This window comes from Oppia nitens, unplaced genomic scaffold (assembly GCF_028296485.1).
Source record: "Oppia nitens isolate AA-2021 unplaced genomic scaffold, nextdenovo-longstitch-racon4-pilon3 scaffold6_pilon_pilon_pilon, whole genome shotgun sequence".
Taxonomy (NCBI): domain Eukaryota; kingdom Metazoa; phylum Arthropoda; class Arachnida; order Sarcoptiformes; family Oppiidae; genus Oppia; species Oppia nitens.
The window spans coordinates 1,331,638-1,346,471 of NW_026533250.1; the positions used below are offsets into that span (position 1 = coordinate 1,331,638).

Genomic DNA, 14,834 nt, shown 5'->3' on the forward strand with positions numbered 1-14,834 from the left:
TATATATTATAAGCATAAAAGTCTATATAATATACATTACTATTGTTAAATTTAACTCAATTTTTATTAAAAATTAAATATTGATAAAATAAATAAAATATATAAGTTGTTAAACATAATTATATATTGTATATAAAATTAAAATTAAGACACTATATTTTGTGCATTATATTATTTAATATTTTTATTATACAAGTACAGTGTTTGTATAGTACCGGTAATTTTAAGATAGATATAATTTACAGCAATATTATTACAGTATAAGTATGGTTAACATTCAATTATCGTATATACTTTTGATTTGAATGTAATTATTTGAAACTAATATCCATATAGTAATAGTATTTGTTTTAAATTAAATTTTCAATTAATGTTTTCGAAATAGTATAAGTTCATTAGTATTATTTTTTATTTCATTTAACAAATATAATTTTAAACAATTAATATTAATAAATTTATTTTAAAAAATTGTATTGTATATACAATATTTGTAAGTAAATAAATAATAAACTCAATAAATATAAATAAATAAATAATTTTAAAATAATAATAATGTAAATCAAATGTTTTTAAGATCAACCATATATTGTTGAAAAAGAGAAGAATTGCAAATACAATTATAGGGTTGACATCCAGTGATGCCTTTAATGTCAATTGTGTCGACTATTTTGCATAACTGTTCACTGATAGTAAAGGCAAATCCATAGAACTTATTGCTGTCTTGAGTGATGTTATCATTGATTTGGTATGAAATCATATACCACGCCGACGCCCGCAGCTTCTGGTCATTGCTTGAGTCGATTTGGGACTCTATTTGAAAGCGTTGTTTAAATTGTTCAAACAATTTGCCGACCAATGACTCGAGTAATTCGTGAATATCATTGATTTCAGTCCTGCCATTAGTATAACGACAAGTCTTAGTGAAGGCACCGCTCAGTAATATTGCTTCGTTGGCCACTCGGAAGCGATTCAATAAATAGCGAACTTTGTTTCTATAGACTATAAATGCTTTTCTCGCCGACTCTTCATATTTTTGCCATCCTTTTAAAAATAATGTTTCATTTATTTAAATTAAAATATTAATTAATTTATTAGACTTACCCTTCAAAACAAATTTGGGATTAGGTTTGGCATCAATTTCCAGTTGAATCTTAGTTTGAATGCTAGTCTCGAAAGCGCAACATTTTCGGTAGAGTTGACCCAACACTCTGTTGGACTGATATGTCTTTTTTTCGTCGATTTTCTCCATAAAATCTGGATATTTTTTAGGCTTTTCTCTCCTAATATTTTTAATAAAACAATTACTGTATTATGAATATTAATATGAGTGCAGATTTTCACATTAATTGTATAGTCACAACATTTTTATCATTAAAATTATTTTTTGTAATAAATAAAGAAATAATACTTTTAATATATAAAAGATAATTTACTAACCAATTAATTGGTTCAACAATTCCTGTCTTTGCAAAGTCTAATGCCATACAATATTTCAAAGCTTTGAATAAAAAATTATTAATATCTGATTTGTGTTTTTTTTTGTTAAGAGTAGGTCTCACCTAAACTCATGCAGACTTCTGAAAATATGCCATCTTTTTGTAGATCAGCGTTTGCGAGATAAGCATTTGCTAAAAGTCCGACGTTATTACTCAATAAATACTCGCAATAAAAGTCGAGAATGTCTTCGGCCTCTGCTTTGTGGTCTAATTCATGTGATTTTCCGGTCGGGAAATGCATTGGAGACATATTCTGTCCCTTAAATATAATATGTGTGTTCCAGAAGAGCGCGTATTCATCGCCATCTAAGTCACTTCCAGCCATTTCATCTGAATGAGGTCGCGGACCTTTAGCAGGAAATACTAAACAATCTCTGATGTGACCCAATGCTGGAATGTTAACTGCTGTTAGTTTTCTGATGTCTCCGGGATGTAGACACGGAAATTTGGTTACCATAACCTCTCCGTCTAATATAAAGTGTTGACCGGTTGCCACACCATCTTTGTCCACATGTGACAACTTTGCAAACACCTGTCCATATTCTAGAGTTCCAGTTTCATCGAGTACTCCAAATGCAATCCTTCCCCTATTCATTGATACTTTAATTCTGGCCTTTGATTTGAGTTCTTTAATTCTGTGAGGTATTAGACAATCAAGAATTTGTCTAAATATCGGTTCCGTTAAGAATGATGTGCCGACTGATAGTAACTTTTCATACGGTAAACAAAGACTGCTTTCATTTTGCAATAAACTCATAGCCGACGCCTCGCAGACCAGCGAATTGGCTAAACTTTTGAGATTTTCATTTAACATTCCCATAAAGATTTTGGGTTCAACTGACAACTGTTCCAATAGTGAGATAAGCGGTCGGTTGAGGTAAACGGCTCGCGGGGCCGACAACTTCAATATACCCAATGATCTGTCTGTTGATTCATACTTTTTCATACTTTCTCTAAATATAATATGTTTTCCTTTAAGCTTAGTGTTGACCACAAGCATCCCTTTACATCCGCCAAACCTTATTTGCATCGCTGACGGCCTATGAATGCAATCAAATGGCAACTGTTTATAGACTTTTTCGGCGATTTCCTCGGAAACCATTCCAATGCCATCAGAGAAAACATATCGTTCTTTGGTTAGTATTTGACTATTTCTGTAATCTGGTTTCAAAGAGCCCTCAATGTCTGGAAAGACATCAATTTTGGTATTGTTATCAATGCTTATGTGAGTCATGGCCTGTGAGAAGACCAGTCCGAGTCGGGCCACATATTTGGGTACATTTTTTCGTATTTTACTCATATCTCCAACGGATTCACGAAATGTATGAGCGGTTCGACAACAGCTGTCTTTCGCATATAAAATCATTCCGTTGTCTCTCAACTGACTCGAAGAACTGCCGACAAACTGGAAAACTCTTTCACCAATTTTGATACCATTTATTAGCGGTGTTTTGACAATTCGTTTAATAAAATTTATTTGGTTTTCTCGGGAACCACTTCTGACAACTGAAAAACTCAATGCTTTTAAGTTATCTTCTCTTATAGTTAGCCTCAAAGTATAGTCTGGCTCTGAGTTGACTATAAAACGACTCTTTAGTATAGGTTGTGGCGGAAGAAGAAGCAGACGAGTGGGCGTTAAAATGCATCGACGGATCTCTTGAATTTCAGCGCTAAACGATTTGATATCCAATTCTTCTTTTTTGTTCTGCTTTTTCTGTTTCAGTTGACTGAAGATCTTCTCTAAAGCTATTAATACACGAAATATTGATTTGCTGTCAATAATGGCTGAGATTTGAAACAATGTTTCCTCAATAATCTTTGGATCAGTTTTGGCCAATTGTTCACATTTTTCCATAAAATTAATTGTTTCAAACTTAAAGAAGAGTTCATCGGATGCTTGAAAAGTGTGTGAAAAGACCGACTCATAGGCATACCTGACATTAAACGGCAATTTAATGTTATTTGTATTCAATAAGTAATCAATTTCTCTGTTATTAACACTAATGTGTTCACTAATGTGAGAGAAATATATAGGAATTTGTGTCAATTTTTTGATATTATAGATACAATAATACGGATCCAATGTTTCGCTGTTTTTAAATTTGTTGACAAATTCTGGCGATTGTCTCATATTTGACAACTCTATGACAAATACATTACTTTTGCCAATGATTTGTGCGGACAATCCATACAACTGATTGTCACGAATCCAATTGATGGCATTGGATGTCTCGTCCGTATGAATACCGACAAAGTTGTCGAACTGTTCTCTAAGTGTTTGTTTGGGATATTTGTTTCGTTTGTTTGGTGACGACGTGTTATAAACTTTGATATCATTTTCAACCATATATAGTATCGGCGGGTGATTGACATTAATGTGAAGTTTAATTGAGTTGAGTTCAGTGGACACGACAATCGATTCAAAGGAAGAATAGTCAAACTCGAATTTGTAGCGAATGTTTGTAAAAGACTTCTTATTGTTGCCACCGCTGGTCACCCGAAACCTGATTGTCATGAATTTGCGGCAGTGATGAAACTCAACGGTCAGATCATCTTTTGCCACATGAACTTTGCTGTTGAAGTGATTGCGATCAGTGCTGTCGTAATGTTTGATGAATTGCGTTAAATCGATAAGAGTTCCCAATTTGAAAGATTTTACTTCAAATGTCTCAATCAATTCGTTCTCTGAGTTATTTGTGTTTGACTTTGGGTTTATAAACCACTTATAAGTTTCGTCAGCGAATGAAAACAACGTCTGTTTTAGACGACTTTCGGTACATATATTTGCCATCATTTTCTTGAGAAACACACAGCTGTTCTTCTCAAGGATCAACTGAGCTGTATATCTGCAAACCCACTCATCTTCGTAATAGTTTTTGTCTGTACTATTGGCCAAAGAGGTTAACTCGAGTGTCACAAACTTAATGTTATTTAATCTTCGGATAATTGATTGCAATTCTTTTCCTTTTTTTATTCGCCACTCATTTCGTTTCAAATCATTTGTTTCAATACAACCATTGAAAGAGTGATCCGTTGGGACGTCCGATATGTGTATTATCTCAACAGTCACTCCATTTGAACCGCTATTTAAATCATTCATTACTTTAAATAAACTTTTGTATTAAAACTTTGATCACCAAAATTGGAAAACAATTAGACAAAGGATTTAATTAGATAACAATTAATTGAATTCATTTATAGTTTTGTTTTAACATATTTTAAGTTTAAAATTCATTCAAAAATCAATTGCTTTCAAAATTCATAATTCTATTGATTTGCACGCGATTTGACTTCAAATTGTTTAAACATTTATAACTATTTTTATTTCTATAATATAAATATTTTATTATTTTAATTTAGTAAATAAAATGTATAGCCATTTATGATTAAACACATAAATATATAAATTAATAAAATTTATAAATAATTTATTGATAATTATAAGTAAAAGTGACAAGACAATTTATAGAAAGTCAATTAAATATATTTTATTAAAATTTTTATATTTATTTTATTATAAAGATTATCATTTGTTATATAAAAATTTTATGAATAATAATAATTGATATTTTTATTCAAATTAAATACAGTATTAGTTTAAAAACTTTGACAAAACTTTAAGTTCTTCTTAAGATTTCTAACTGAAGTACCGATAAATTAAATGATTAATCATTTAATAAATTAAGAAAACTTTGATATAAGTGTTTATGTTATGAATTAATTACTTCTTGAGTGACCACTTGTTGGCAATTAATCTGAATATCATTTTAAATATCAATTAAAATATGAATTAGTTTTGAATTATAATAACAATTGAAAAGTTTTGTCACTAATGACGTCAATCATGTGATGCAAACGTATTGAGTATTGGTTTGAAATTTGGCAGCTCTTCAGTGACCTCTTGATTGCAATCATCATATGCTTAGTTGATATCAATCAATCAATTGATCCATAAGATGACTTTATTGTCCAAACTTGTGTCTAACCAGTCGACCAATGGATTGGACGCAAAACGGGTCATTGTATTGACCTCATCTGTGGCATCACTGGTCATTTGGGTTTTAAATATGATCACCAGTGGCACCAAATCAAGACAAATGTATAATAACACTCTTAACTCTTTTTAACCAATTAATAATTTTTAACTTATAGTTTAACCATCGATGGCATCGGTTATACCGATAAAGTAAGGATAAACTAGTGGCACATATTTGTCAATACATTAATGAATTCAATTCATACTTATTTTCTATCCGTTTATTCTTCATTTGACAGACAAATACAAAGACACAGATGGAGTCATTAACAACAGTCATAAAGAACTTGAAGACAATATTGAGGCGAATATTAGGACCGAAAGAATATACTTATGTTTTGGGTATGTCTTGTCTTATCTTTAAGTGTGTCATTTGGTGGTTGACCTCCGATTACTTCATAAAACAGGAATTGCGGCCTCACTTGTGGTCCGAACTATGTGTGATCTATGGCTCATTCAAAACGGCACTCAAATCGAGGCCGCAATCATTACGGCCAACGTATCCAAACTAAAGAGCAACTTATGTTAGACTAATATCATAAATGTATTGTTAATTTGCAATTAAAATTATTTATTTGTCTATTAATTTAGTGGATTTCCTTATATCAATGCCAATACTAGCGTTTGTCAATAATAGTCTTAAATATTGTATTAATCAGTTAAGACTTGGCCTTAGATACCGACTCTCACATATGCTTTATCACAAATACACAACAGGTATACCATTAACCAAATTATATAACTAATCAAAAACTAATAATAAATAATTTCAAAAGGACTCACTTATTATAGACTTAATGTATTGGACAATCAATGTCAAAATATTGATCAATTGATGACCAATGATGTTGAAAAGTTTTGCAATACTATAGTTGATGTTTACTCTAATGTTTCAAAAGTAAGTTTTTAGTTCAACAGTACATATCTTTATATACGGTAGTATTAGTAAAATGTCTCCTAATATGTTATCTATATATTAGCCAATTTTAGATATACTAATATTGGTCCAGAGATTGACTACTACTTACACTGGCATCAGTACACCCGCATCAATGATTGGCTATTTAATTATTGCTGGTATTGTTAATTAAACAATAGATATAAACAAAACAATAGGTTTTACAGAGATTTATACCCGTTATGTAATATTAGGCACAATATTAACAAACTCGAGGCGTCCGATGACTAAAATGACTGTCACTGAAACACAACTGGAAGGAGAGTTGAGATACGTTCACAACAAAATTATAGCAAATTGTGAAGAAATAGCATTTTACCAAGGCAATGTTAGGTTTGTACATCACTTTCATCACTTCCATCACTTCCATCACTTCCATCTTTTATTATTTATCATATAGAGAAAGAGTGACACTTATTAATGCATTGACGCGACTCACAAATCATTTATCAAATGTATCTATATTTAAGTTTAATATTGAATTTCTTGATAATATTGTGGCTAAATGTATGTCAATAAATATATCGTTAAATATTGATTAAAAGATAATAATAGTAATTAAATTCAGATTTGGCAACAATATGCGGCTACTTATCACTTTCAATACCATTTCTTACTGCTCGGTATAGTAACAATTCACAGGCATTTAGATTAGAGGTATTTATTATTTGATATTAATTTAATTAATATAAAGATAACAGAACTTAACGATTATTGCCATTAGACTTATTACAAATCTGGACGAATGATGGTTAAGTTAGCCGAATCTATCGGTAGATTAGTTATGGCCGGACGTGATTACACTCGTTTAGCTGCTTATACAACACGAGTTTATCAACTAATTAACAATATTGAACAGTTAGCCTTAATTTTAAAATACTTATATTATTTATGGTTTATATATATTGTATATTTAATATTTTTTATAGTATTCCAAATAATACATTATCAATAATTGGTGATAAATTATCGAAACCATTAATAGCTGGATCAGGTGTTATGCAAATCTGTGATCCAAATAATTCAATGATATGTTTTACTGATGTACCTCTTTGTACACCAAATGGAGAGGTGTTGGTTACTTCAATTGATTTTACACTTAAAATTGGTCAAAATGTTATTATTACTGGTATTTTATTATATACTGTGTATAACATTTTCAATTATGTTAAATATTTGTTTTCTTATAAATTAAGGTCCAAATGGTTGTGGAAAATCTTCATTATTTAGATTATTAGGAGGTCTGTGGCCACTATTTGGGGGTAAACTTGTAAAACCTCCTAATAATAGACTTTTCTATATTCCTCAGAGACCTTATATGACTATAGGTTTGTCTGTTAGAAAGCAAATGATAAAATTTAAAGAAAATTTGAATACTTTAGGAACATTTAGAGATCAAGTTATTTATCCGGACTCTACTCAAGATATGAAAGAGAAAGGCGTTAACGACAATCATTTATTGCAATTTCTTAAAATTGTATTGTTTTATAATTCAATTATTATCTGTATTATTAATAAAAGTGATATTTAGGTCCAAATTGAATACTTACTCGAAAGAGAATCGTGGGATTCAGTACATGATTGGCAAGAAGTGCTAAGTGGTGGAGAAAAACAAAGGATTGCATTGTCCCGGTATTGACACTTACCATAGATTTAAACTTAAAGTATTTTTGATGACACATTTGTTGACTTTAATTTAGACTTCTTTATCACAAACCATTGTTTGCTATTCTCGATGAATGCACTTCAGCTGTTAGTTAAATATTTTTCATTTGATTAAATTACCGGTAATTATAATAACTATGATTTTCATAAATTCTATATTATAGGTATCAATAGATGTCGAACAAAACATTTACGATTATCTACTAAATTCAGTTCAATGTTCACTACTAAGTGTTACACATAGAGTCAAACAATTGCAACAATTTCATCATTTTATCTTAGAGTAAGTTATCATATCTAGTGATTAATGGGTGATATAAGACATTACTTTATGTATTGATTAAATAGATTTGATGGCTTCGGACAAATCAATTATAGACCTCTTGTTGATGAAGACTCAGTTTTATTATAAGACTTATACCAACTATTTTATGTTGAAGTCTATTATAAGATAATATATACCGTAATAATAACAATAATAATAATAATGTGATAATTTTTCTAAATTTTATAAACAGATTTATTTTAGTTTAAAAAGACAAAATTTAGTATAATTTAAAATACCGTAATTATTTTATTATTGTTGTAAATATTTATAAAATTAATAAATATGGTTTTGGTGTTACAATAATTATCAATAATGTTCATGAAATTTATTTTATATTACTATAACATATTTGATAAATAATGATATCAATTATTTAAATATTATTTTTGTTATACTTCAAAATGATGCCTATTTAAACATTTCTTATATTATAGTGATAAATGACAGTCAAATATTGTCCTAATACTATATACCTGTATTTATGTAAAGATATCATTGAATTTTTCATTATTTAATTTTGAGTAAAAATTATTTAATATTATTATACTTTTTGATAATTACGTAATACTTTGTTAGTTAATTTGACTACTTTTGCATTAATACAACAAAATTTATTACAATTGACACAAATTATTGCATTTGATATTTAATATACTAAGTATATTATAATTATCAAATGCAATGACAAGCGTTAGCACTAAATTCAAGGGTATATTTTGCGTAGACATAGGTATTTGACTCATATTATAACCTATTATTGATTTAACTATTTATGTTAAACTTATTAAGTTATAAACAATTTTAATTATTTTATGTTAAGTTTAATGTCATATTACCGGTAATTATATTACAATTCTATTAAAATTATTAATGAAAACCTTATGCTATGTAATATACCTGTAGTTTGTATTTTATATTAATTTATCAATAATTCAAACTCATTTAGTAGAAAATCATTTAATCTAAAATAGATTTATTTGATACAAACCCATTAAAAACTATTTAAAATAATTGGTTAGATTATGTAAATCATTTTAAGTTATGCATCTACTGTATAGTGTGTTTGAATTGCTTAAGATCGACAGGTTTATCTGTAATAACTTTTGATAGATTTAAAACTATTGAATACATTAAATAATGTGATCACTGGTTGTACCACAACAACAGTTTGGACGCAACGCCTGATAAATAAAAATACAACCATTGACCACATTATTTAATATATTAATGTTTGAATTTATATTACCTAAAGTTTCATTAAAATAAGTAAATCCTATTTTCCAATCTAAAAGTTATTGCAGAAAAACCTGTCGATCTTAAACAATTGAAATGCATTGTATTAATGATCGATATTCTAGTTAATGGAAACAATTATATATTTTCACGAACTCCTGAAAGGAGATCGTATATGCATTCTATAAGTCTGTCTGTCGGTCTGTCTGTCCCACGAGGACATAGGTTCGAATCCACGCTCTGCTACACATTTTTTGATTTTTTTCTTTTTTAAGTTAAGGAGTTCGTATGGAAATGTTTTTGAAGCATTCTCAACTGGTTTATTATTAAATTTGAAAATAAATAATAGAATAAATTCTGATTATCGATATTTAGATTTTTAAATATTAAGACTTAGTTTTGGGGCGTCAGTTCCGTATACGTCCTGGAAGATAATTAGAAGATAATGTTATATTTGAATAGGTTATGATATTAGGAACATATATCAAAAGGTCCCAGCTACATAAATCTTAAAATAAAAGTTATTTAAAATTTTAATTTAATAAAATACAGTGTTTTGTATTGAAAGTAGCACTAGTAGTGTATTGGTGTTCTGCAGCGTTACCTAACCTGGAGTTCCTCTCGCAACCTAAACCTAATTATAAGGGTACTACTAATACTAATCTTAATACAAAACAATGTAGTTTAAAATATTAAATTTTAAATAACTTTTTTATTTTAAGATTTATGTAGCTGGGACCTTTTGATATATGTTCCTAATATCATAACCTATTCAAATATAACATTATCTTCTAATTATCTTCCAGGACGTATACGGAACTATCGCCAGTTTTGGTTTATATATAATTTAATATTAATCTAATTGAAAGAAATTTAGTTTGAATTTTGATATTTTAGATAAAATGATTTTCGATTAAATGATTTTCGATTAATGAGTTTATATTTATATTATATGATTATTGTTAAACACCTGAATGACTACTGTATACTATTGTATACTATTGTGTGCGTACTATACATACATACAGTACTGTATATAAAAGTCAAGTGATTACATAATACTGTATATTAATAATGAATGCAAACAGTGATCAACAATATTGTCATCAATTAAACACATGTTTAAGTGATTTAACTCTTCTTCATAATAATTAACACAAATTATATGATATTATTGTTTGAGTTTTTAATTGTTTTGAAAATCTAGTCCACAATCACTTGACTTACAGTACAAACAAAAATAAAACATTTGTTTATATTGTGTTGATATTATAATATATGGATTCATATGAATATTAGCCATCAATTTGATGAATATATGGTTATCATTGACTCTTTTGACGGATTATCTCAAGACATGACTATTGTATGAGTTGTCATATCAATGATTAATATCACAATTTAATAACAATTTAACGAAAGTCATAATGAAATCCAAAACCCGAAACTGTTGTCATCAATGGTTTTGGAGATATTGTTGTTTTGATAAACTATTTGTTATAGCGTTAAGAACTCTTGGATTGATTTCAATTTATTACTTATTTTCAATTGGTATCACTTTTTACCAAAAATGGTTTATTAAAGTAATTATTGATTAATATTATTAATAAATAGCACGTGTTTTGTCACTAATTAATTAATTAATGGTTTGTTTGTCCAGAGATTTCATTACCCCTTAAGTGTAGTGATGTGTCATATGATAATCAAGTTGTTGATCGCGGCCTTAATTAGACAGATCTACAAATGGGTGACCGGTTAGTCCAAGTGATGACTGACATGTGATGATGTTATGTTGTAATTGATTATATTTTTAATTATAGGTGTGTCCCGAATAACACTAAATTGGTCAGAAAATGGACGCAAGTTATCGGCAACGGGAATGGCCAGTGCCTTAGACATCGGCTTTTCAAACTGGAGTTTTGAATTCATTACCATTTCGTTGTATACAATGACAAAGTCTACGTGTATTATATTTATATTATTGTTTGCCATTATCTTTGATCTCGAAAAAAAGGTTTACCCATAATAACAATTATTTTAATTTATATATTTTTTATTAATAATGTATAATATTTTTTTCATTAGAGATTTTCGCTAATAATTGTTGTGTTTTTGATATCAATTGGACTCTTCATGTTTACCTATCATTCAACACAATTTCAAATTCAGGGTTTTCTTCTAGTATTAAGTGCTTCTCTTTTAGGTATAACTAATATATTAATCATATTTAACATTATTTACAAATAAATTATAATTGATTTGTTTATATTATAACATTTTAGTATTAGATCAGTGATTTCACTTTTATTAAGTTAGATATAAGTTATAATCATTATTATACATATGAAAATATATTACCGGTAGGCAAGTGTTTAATACAAGTATTATTAATTACAGCACATTAAATTGGTCACTAAGTATATTGTAATAACGTATCGGTAATGTTTGTTATTTTTGTAAGCAATACTAACATTTTTAACATGAATTAAATTGTTTAATTGTATTTCAAGTTTGTATTATGCATATAACATAATCTTTATATATATATATATATATATATTAGAAATTATTAGAATTTGTAGAAATATTAACTACTAATTAGATTAATTGTGTGGATGTATGTAATTAAGTATACTATTTATTATACATATTCTATAATAGATTAATATTATTGATTAATTATATTAAAGGTGGTTTACGATGGACTCTATCACAATTAGTTATGCAACGCAAAGAAGTTGGTATGTCTTATATTGAATATACTTTTAAAAAATCATTATATTTTTAATTTTATTAAATCATTATCAGTATTTGATTGCAGGTTTTCATAATTATTTTATATATCTGTAGTATAGTTATTATAAATTTAAATGCATTAGTATTGCTTTGAAATATAAATGAATTATTTAAAATAAGTTTTTTAATAAAAGTTATTTTAGATAAAAATGAAAATTTTTGGGCCTCAAAGATATAATTATATCGTAAATTAAATATTTTCTCTTTTTTTGTTTGAAAGTTCCGGCAATTAATTGAATATTAATTGTTATTTTTATGACTGCTATTTATTAATATACGGTAATTGTAAAAAGTTAGAAAAAAATTATTATCATATATTATTTACATACAGCTGTCACAACATGTAAATCACAATAAAAATATTTAATAACTCAAAAACATATAAATTTTTCTTTTTACTATTTTGAAGATTAATTGCCTATTTATAAATAATATAAATTTATAAAATATATTAATATTGTTCTTATACTTTAAAAATATGCTAATTTACTTATAAATAGTAAATAAACAGATAAGGGGGTTTCGCTTTGGCCGACCCCCCTACCCTCAAGTGCGAACGTAATATGTGTATTACCCCTAAAATAATTAATTATTTTATCTGTTCAAAACCATAGATTTTAAATGTTTTTTACTAAATTTACTTAATAAATTAAATTATTAGATATTTTTAATGATTTATTAATAAGGGGTTAATCTACAAAATAAAAATACAAATTTAAATGTATTATCGGTTTAAGTTATATGTTATTGTCAATAACTTATTGAGTCAAATATGTATATAATACATAAGTAAGTTATTTGATAAAAGATTGTTAAATGTTTTTGCAATTGTTAAGCAATAATACATGATTTTGCGATAAATATAACATTTATTATATTGATAGTTAAAAATGATATAATACTACAGTATAGGATTGTAATAATAATTATAATAATAACAATTATAATGTGGTTTATTATACAGTATATTGCCTTCATATCTATCTCTATAACTACTGTACTGTAGTTTTTACATACAAGACTTGACTAGATTTTAGTTTATAATATCTATTATAAAAAGTTGTGATTTAAATTACTTTATAAAATATTTACAAAATAATTTACTTTAAATCTAATTTGTTATTATATGTTCTATGAATCTGATTTTAAATCTAAAAAATTTAAAGAATAATTTAAGCAAATTAATAATATTTTAATATACAGTTTTATAGTATACTATAGATACAAAATATACATTATATTTTAAACAGATAGCATAACCAAAACAAACTTAAAGAAAGTTTTATATCTGAATCTAAAGTCATAATTTTGAAATTAACAAATAAAATGTGAGATATAGATATCAGAAACAAACTTCAATATTCGTACTATATTTGGAAAACATGTTTTTATAACATATTTATATAACGTATGCATTAAATATCTATCTTTAAGTATAAACATTAGGTTTAAAAATTAATGAAATATATATAATATGATATATTAAAGTTTATCAATTGAAATAGGGTTAAGCAATCCATTAGACATGATGTATCACATCCAGCCCTGGATGCTTTTGGGTAATATATTTTTATATTAGAAATAATAAATTAGATTTTTTATTTAATTACATAACTTTATAAATAACACAAATTAGGTTTAATACCACTGGCCGTTGTGTTTGAAGGCATACCATTGAGTCAAAGCAAAGTAACAATTAGTCAAATATTCAATGACTCGGAGCTTATATGGGAAGCAATAAGTTTGATAATAATTGGTTCAATTCTAGCCTTTTTCATGGAATTCAGTGAATTCTTACTCTTAACGTATACATCGAGTCTTACCCTTTCAATCGCCGGTATATTTAAAGAGGTATTCACACTATATCTGGCCGTTAACTATAACGGCGATCAAATGAGTCGTTTAAACTTTATTGGACTCATTGTATGTCTCTTTGGGATCGGACTTCATGTCAGTATAAAAACCTTTGATACAACTGGTAAGGTATGCTATGCTTTGTTTTTGATTATCATTACTAATGTTTTTATAATTAATATTTTAACATCAAAATCAATAGCCAAACAAACTGTTTTGGACAGGGAGTCAGTATGTGGTGAGATTGAGTCGAAACGATTACTTGAAGGCATCGATGAAGACGTCTTATTTGATTTGAAGCCAATTGGGAGCAAAATATCTTAAATTATTTATTTATTTCTAGTCTTCTTTCAATTCATTCCTCATTTGGTATTTTATTAATAATTAATTTTAAAGTCACTATTTTTGTATTATTTGTTATGACTTTTTTTTGTTTATTTTTAAAACATTTGGGTGTTATCAACAAAT

The 14,834-nt window shown here is 27.4% G+C and overlaps 3 protein-coding genes across 5 annotated transcripts; 2 read left to right on the plus strand and 1 right to left on the minus strand.

Moving 5' to 3' along the window:
- Positions 1 to 559: 559 nt before the first annotated feature.
- LOC128962395 (uncharacterized) lies at positions 560 to 4,709 on the minus strand. Its single transcript, XM_054308767.1, has 4 exons — positions 1,560 to 4,709; positions 1,438 to 1,498; positions 1,102 to 1,280; positions 560 to 1,041 (listed from the first exon to the last, which is right to left on the minus strand). Exons 1-4 carry the CDS (start codon positions 4,594 to 4,596, stop codon positions 560 to 562), a joined length of 3,759 nt encoding a protein of 1,252 aa, XP_054164742.1. The 5' UTR covers positions 4,597 to 4,709.
- A 633-nt stretch (positions 4,710 to 5,342) lies between these two features.
- LOC128962959 (ATP-binding cassette sub-family D member 3-like) lies at positions 5,343 to 8,615 on the plus strand. Its single transcript, XM_054309402.1, has 18 exons — positions 5,343 to 5,595; positions 5,649 to 5,682; positions 5,772 to 5,874; positions 5,940 to 6,056; positions 6,124 to 6,249; positions 6,309 to 6,430; positions 6,513 to 6,609; positions 6,685 to 6,823; positions 6,891 to 6,997; positions 7,059 to 7,147; positions 7,215 to 7,348; positions 7,420 to 7,619; positions 7,687 to 7,818; positions 7,873 to 7,967; positions 8,022 to 8,122; positions 8,191 to 8,242; positions 8,320 to 8,438; positions 8,504 to 8,615. Exons 1-18 carry the CDS (start codon positions 5,453 to 5,455, stop codon positions 8,565 to 8,567), a joined length of 1,974 nt encoding a protein of 657 aa, XP_054165377.1. The 5' UTR covers positions 5,343 to 5,452; the 3' UTR covers positions 8,568 to 8,615.
- A 2,152-nt stretch (positions 8,616 to 10,767) lies between these two features.
- On the plus strand, positions 10,768 to 14,674 carry LOC128962963 (solute carrier family 35 member C2-like). Of its 3 annotated transcripts, none has more exons than XM_054309409.1 (9): positions 10,768 to 11,299; positions 11,377 to 11,470; positions 11,537 to 11,730; positions 11,802 to 11,919; positions 12,407 to 12,457; positions 14,018 to 14,071; positions 14,149 to 14,363; positions 14,468 to 14,490; positions 14,569 to 14,601. In XM_054309409.1, exons 1-8 carry the CDS (start codon positions 11,144 to 11,146, stop codon positions 14,480 to 14,482), a joined length of 897 nt encoding a protein of 298 aa, XP_054165384.1. In that variant the 5' UTR covers positions 10,768 to 11,143; the 3' UTR covers positions 14,483 to 14,490; positions 14,569 to 14,601. The 3 variants fall into 3 exon arrangements, with proteins under 3 accessions (XP_054165384.1, XP_054165385.1, XP_054165383.1); XM_054309410.1 differs by having other exon boundaries at positions 14,468 to 14,495; positions 14,569 to 14,594; XM_054309408.1 differs by having other exon boundaries at positions 14,149 to 14,495; positions 14,569 to 14,674.
- Positions 14,675 to 14,834: the final 160 nt, after the last annotated feature.

Excerpts from the sequence above, each read along its gene's own strand:
- LOC128962963 (XM_054309408.1), top strand. The coding sequence starts at position 11,144 with ATGAAATCCAAAACCCGAAACTGTTGTCATCAATGGTTTTGGAGATAT. Across the intron at positions 12,458-14,017 it reads TATGCAACGCAAAGAAGTTG|GGTTAAGCAATCCATTAGAC; the intron begins GTATGTCTTATA and ends CAATTGAAATAG. Across the intron at positions 14,072-14,148 it reads CCAGCCCTGGATGCTTTTGG|GTTTAATACCACTGGCCGTT; the intron begins GTAATATATTTT and ends AACACAAATTAG.
- LOC128962395 (XM_054308767.1), bottom strand. The coding sequence starts at position 4,596 with ATGAATGATTTAAATAGCGGTTCAAATGGAGTGACTGTTGAGATAATA. Across the intron at positions 1,499-1,559 it reads AGAAGTCTGCATGAGTTTAG|CTTTGAAATATTGTATGGCA; the intron begins GTGAGACCTACT and ends TTTTATTCAAAG. Across the intron at positions 1,042-1,101 it reads TCCCAAATTTGTTTTGAAGG|GATGGCAAAAATATGAAGAG; the intron begins GTAAGTCTAATA and ends TATTTTTAAAAG.
- LOC128962959 (XM_054309402.1), top strand. The coding sequence starts at position 5,453 with ATGACTTTATTGTCCAAACTTGTGTCTAACCAGTCGACCAATGGATTG. Across the intron at positions 6,824-6,890 it reads TTTTACCAAGGCAATGTTAG|AGAAAGAGTGACACTTATTA; the intron begins GTTTGTACATCA and ends TTTATCATATAG. Across the intron at positions 8,123-8,190 it reads CAAAGGATTGCATTGTCCCG|ACTTCTTTATCACAAACCAT; the intron begins GTATTGACACTT and ends ACTTTAATTTAG.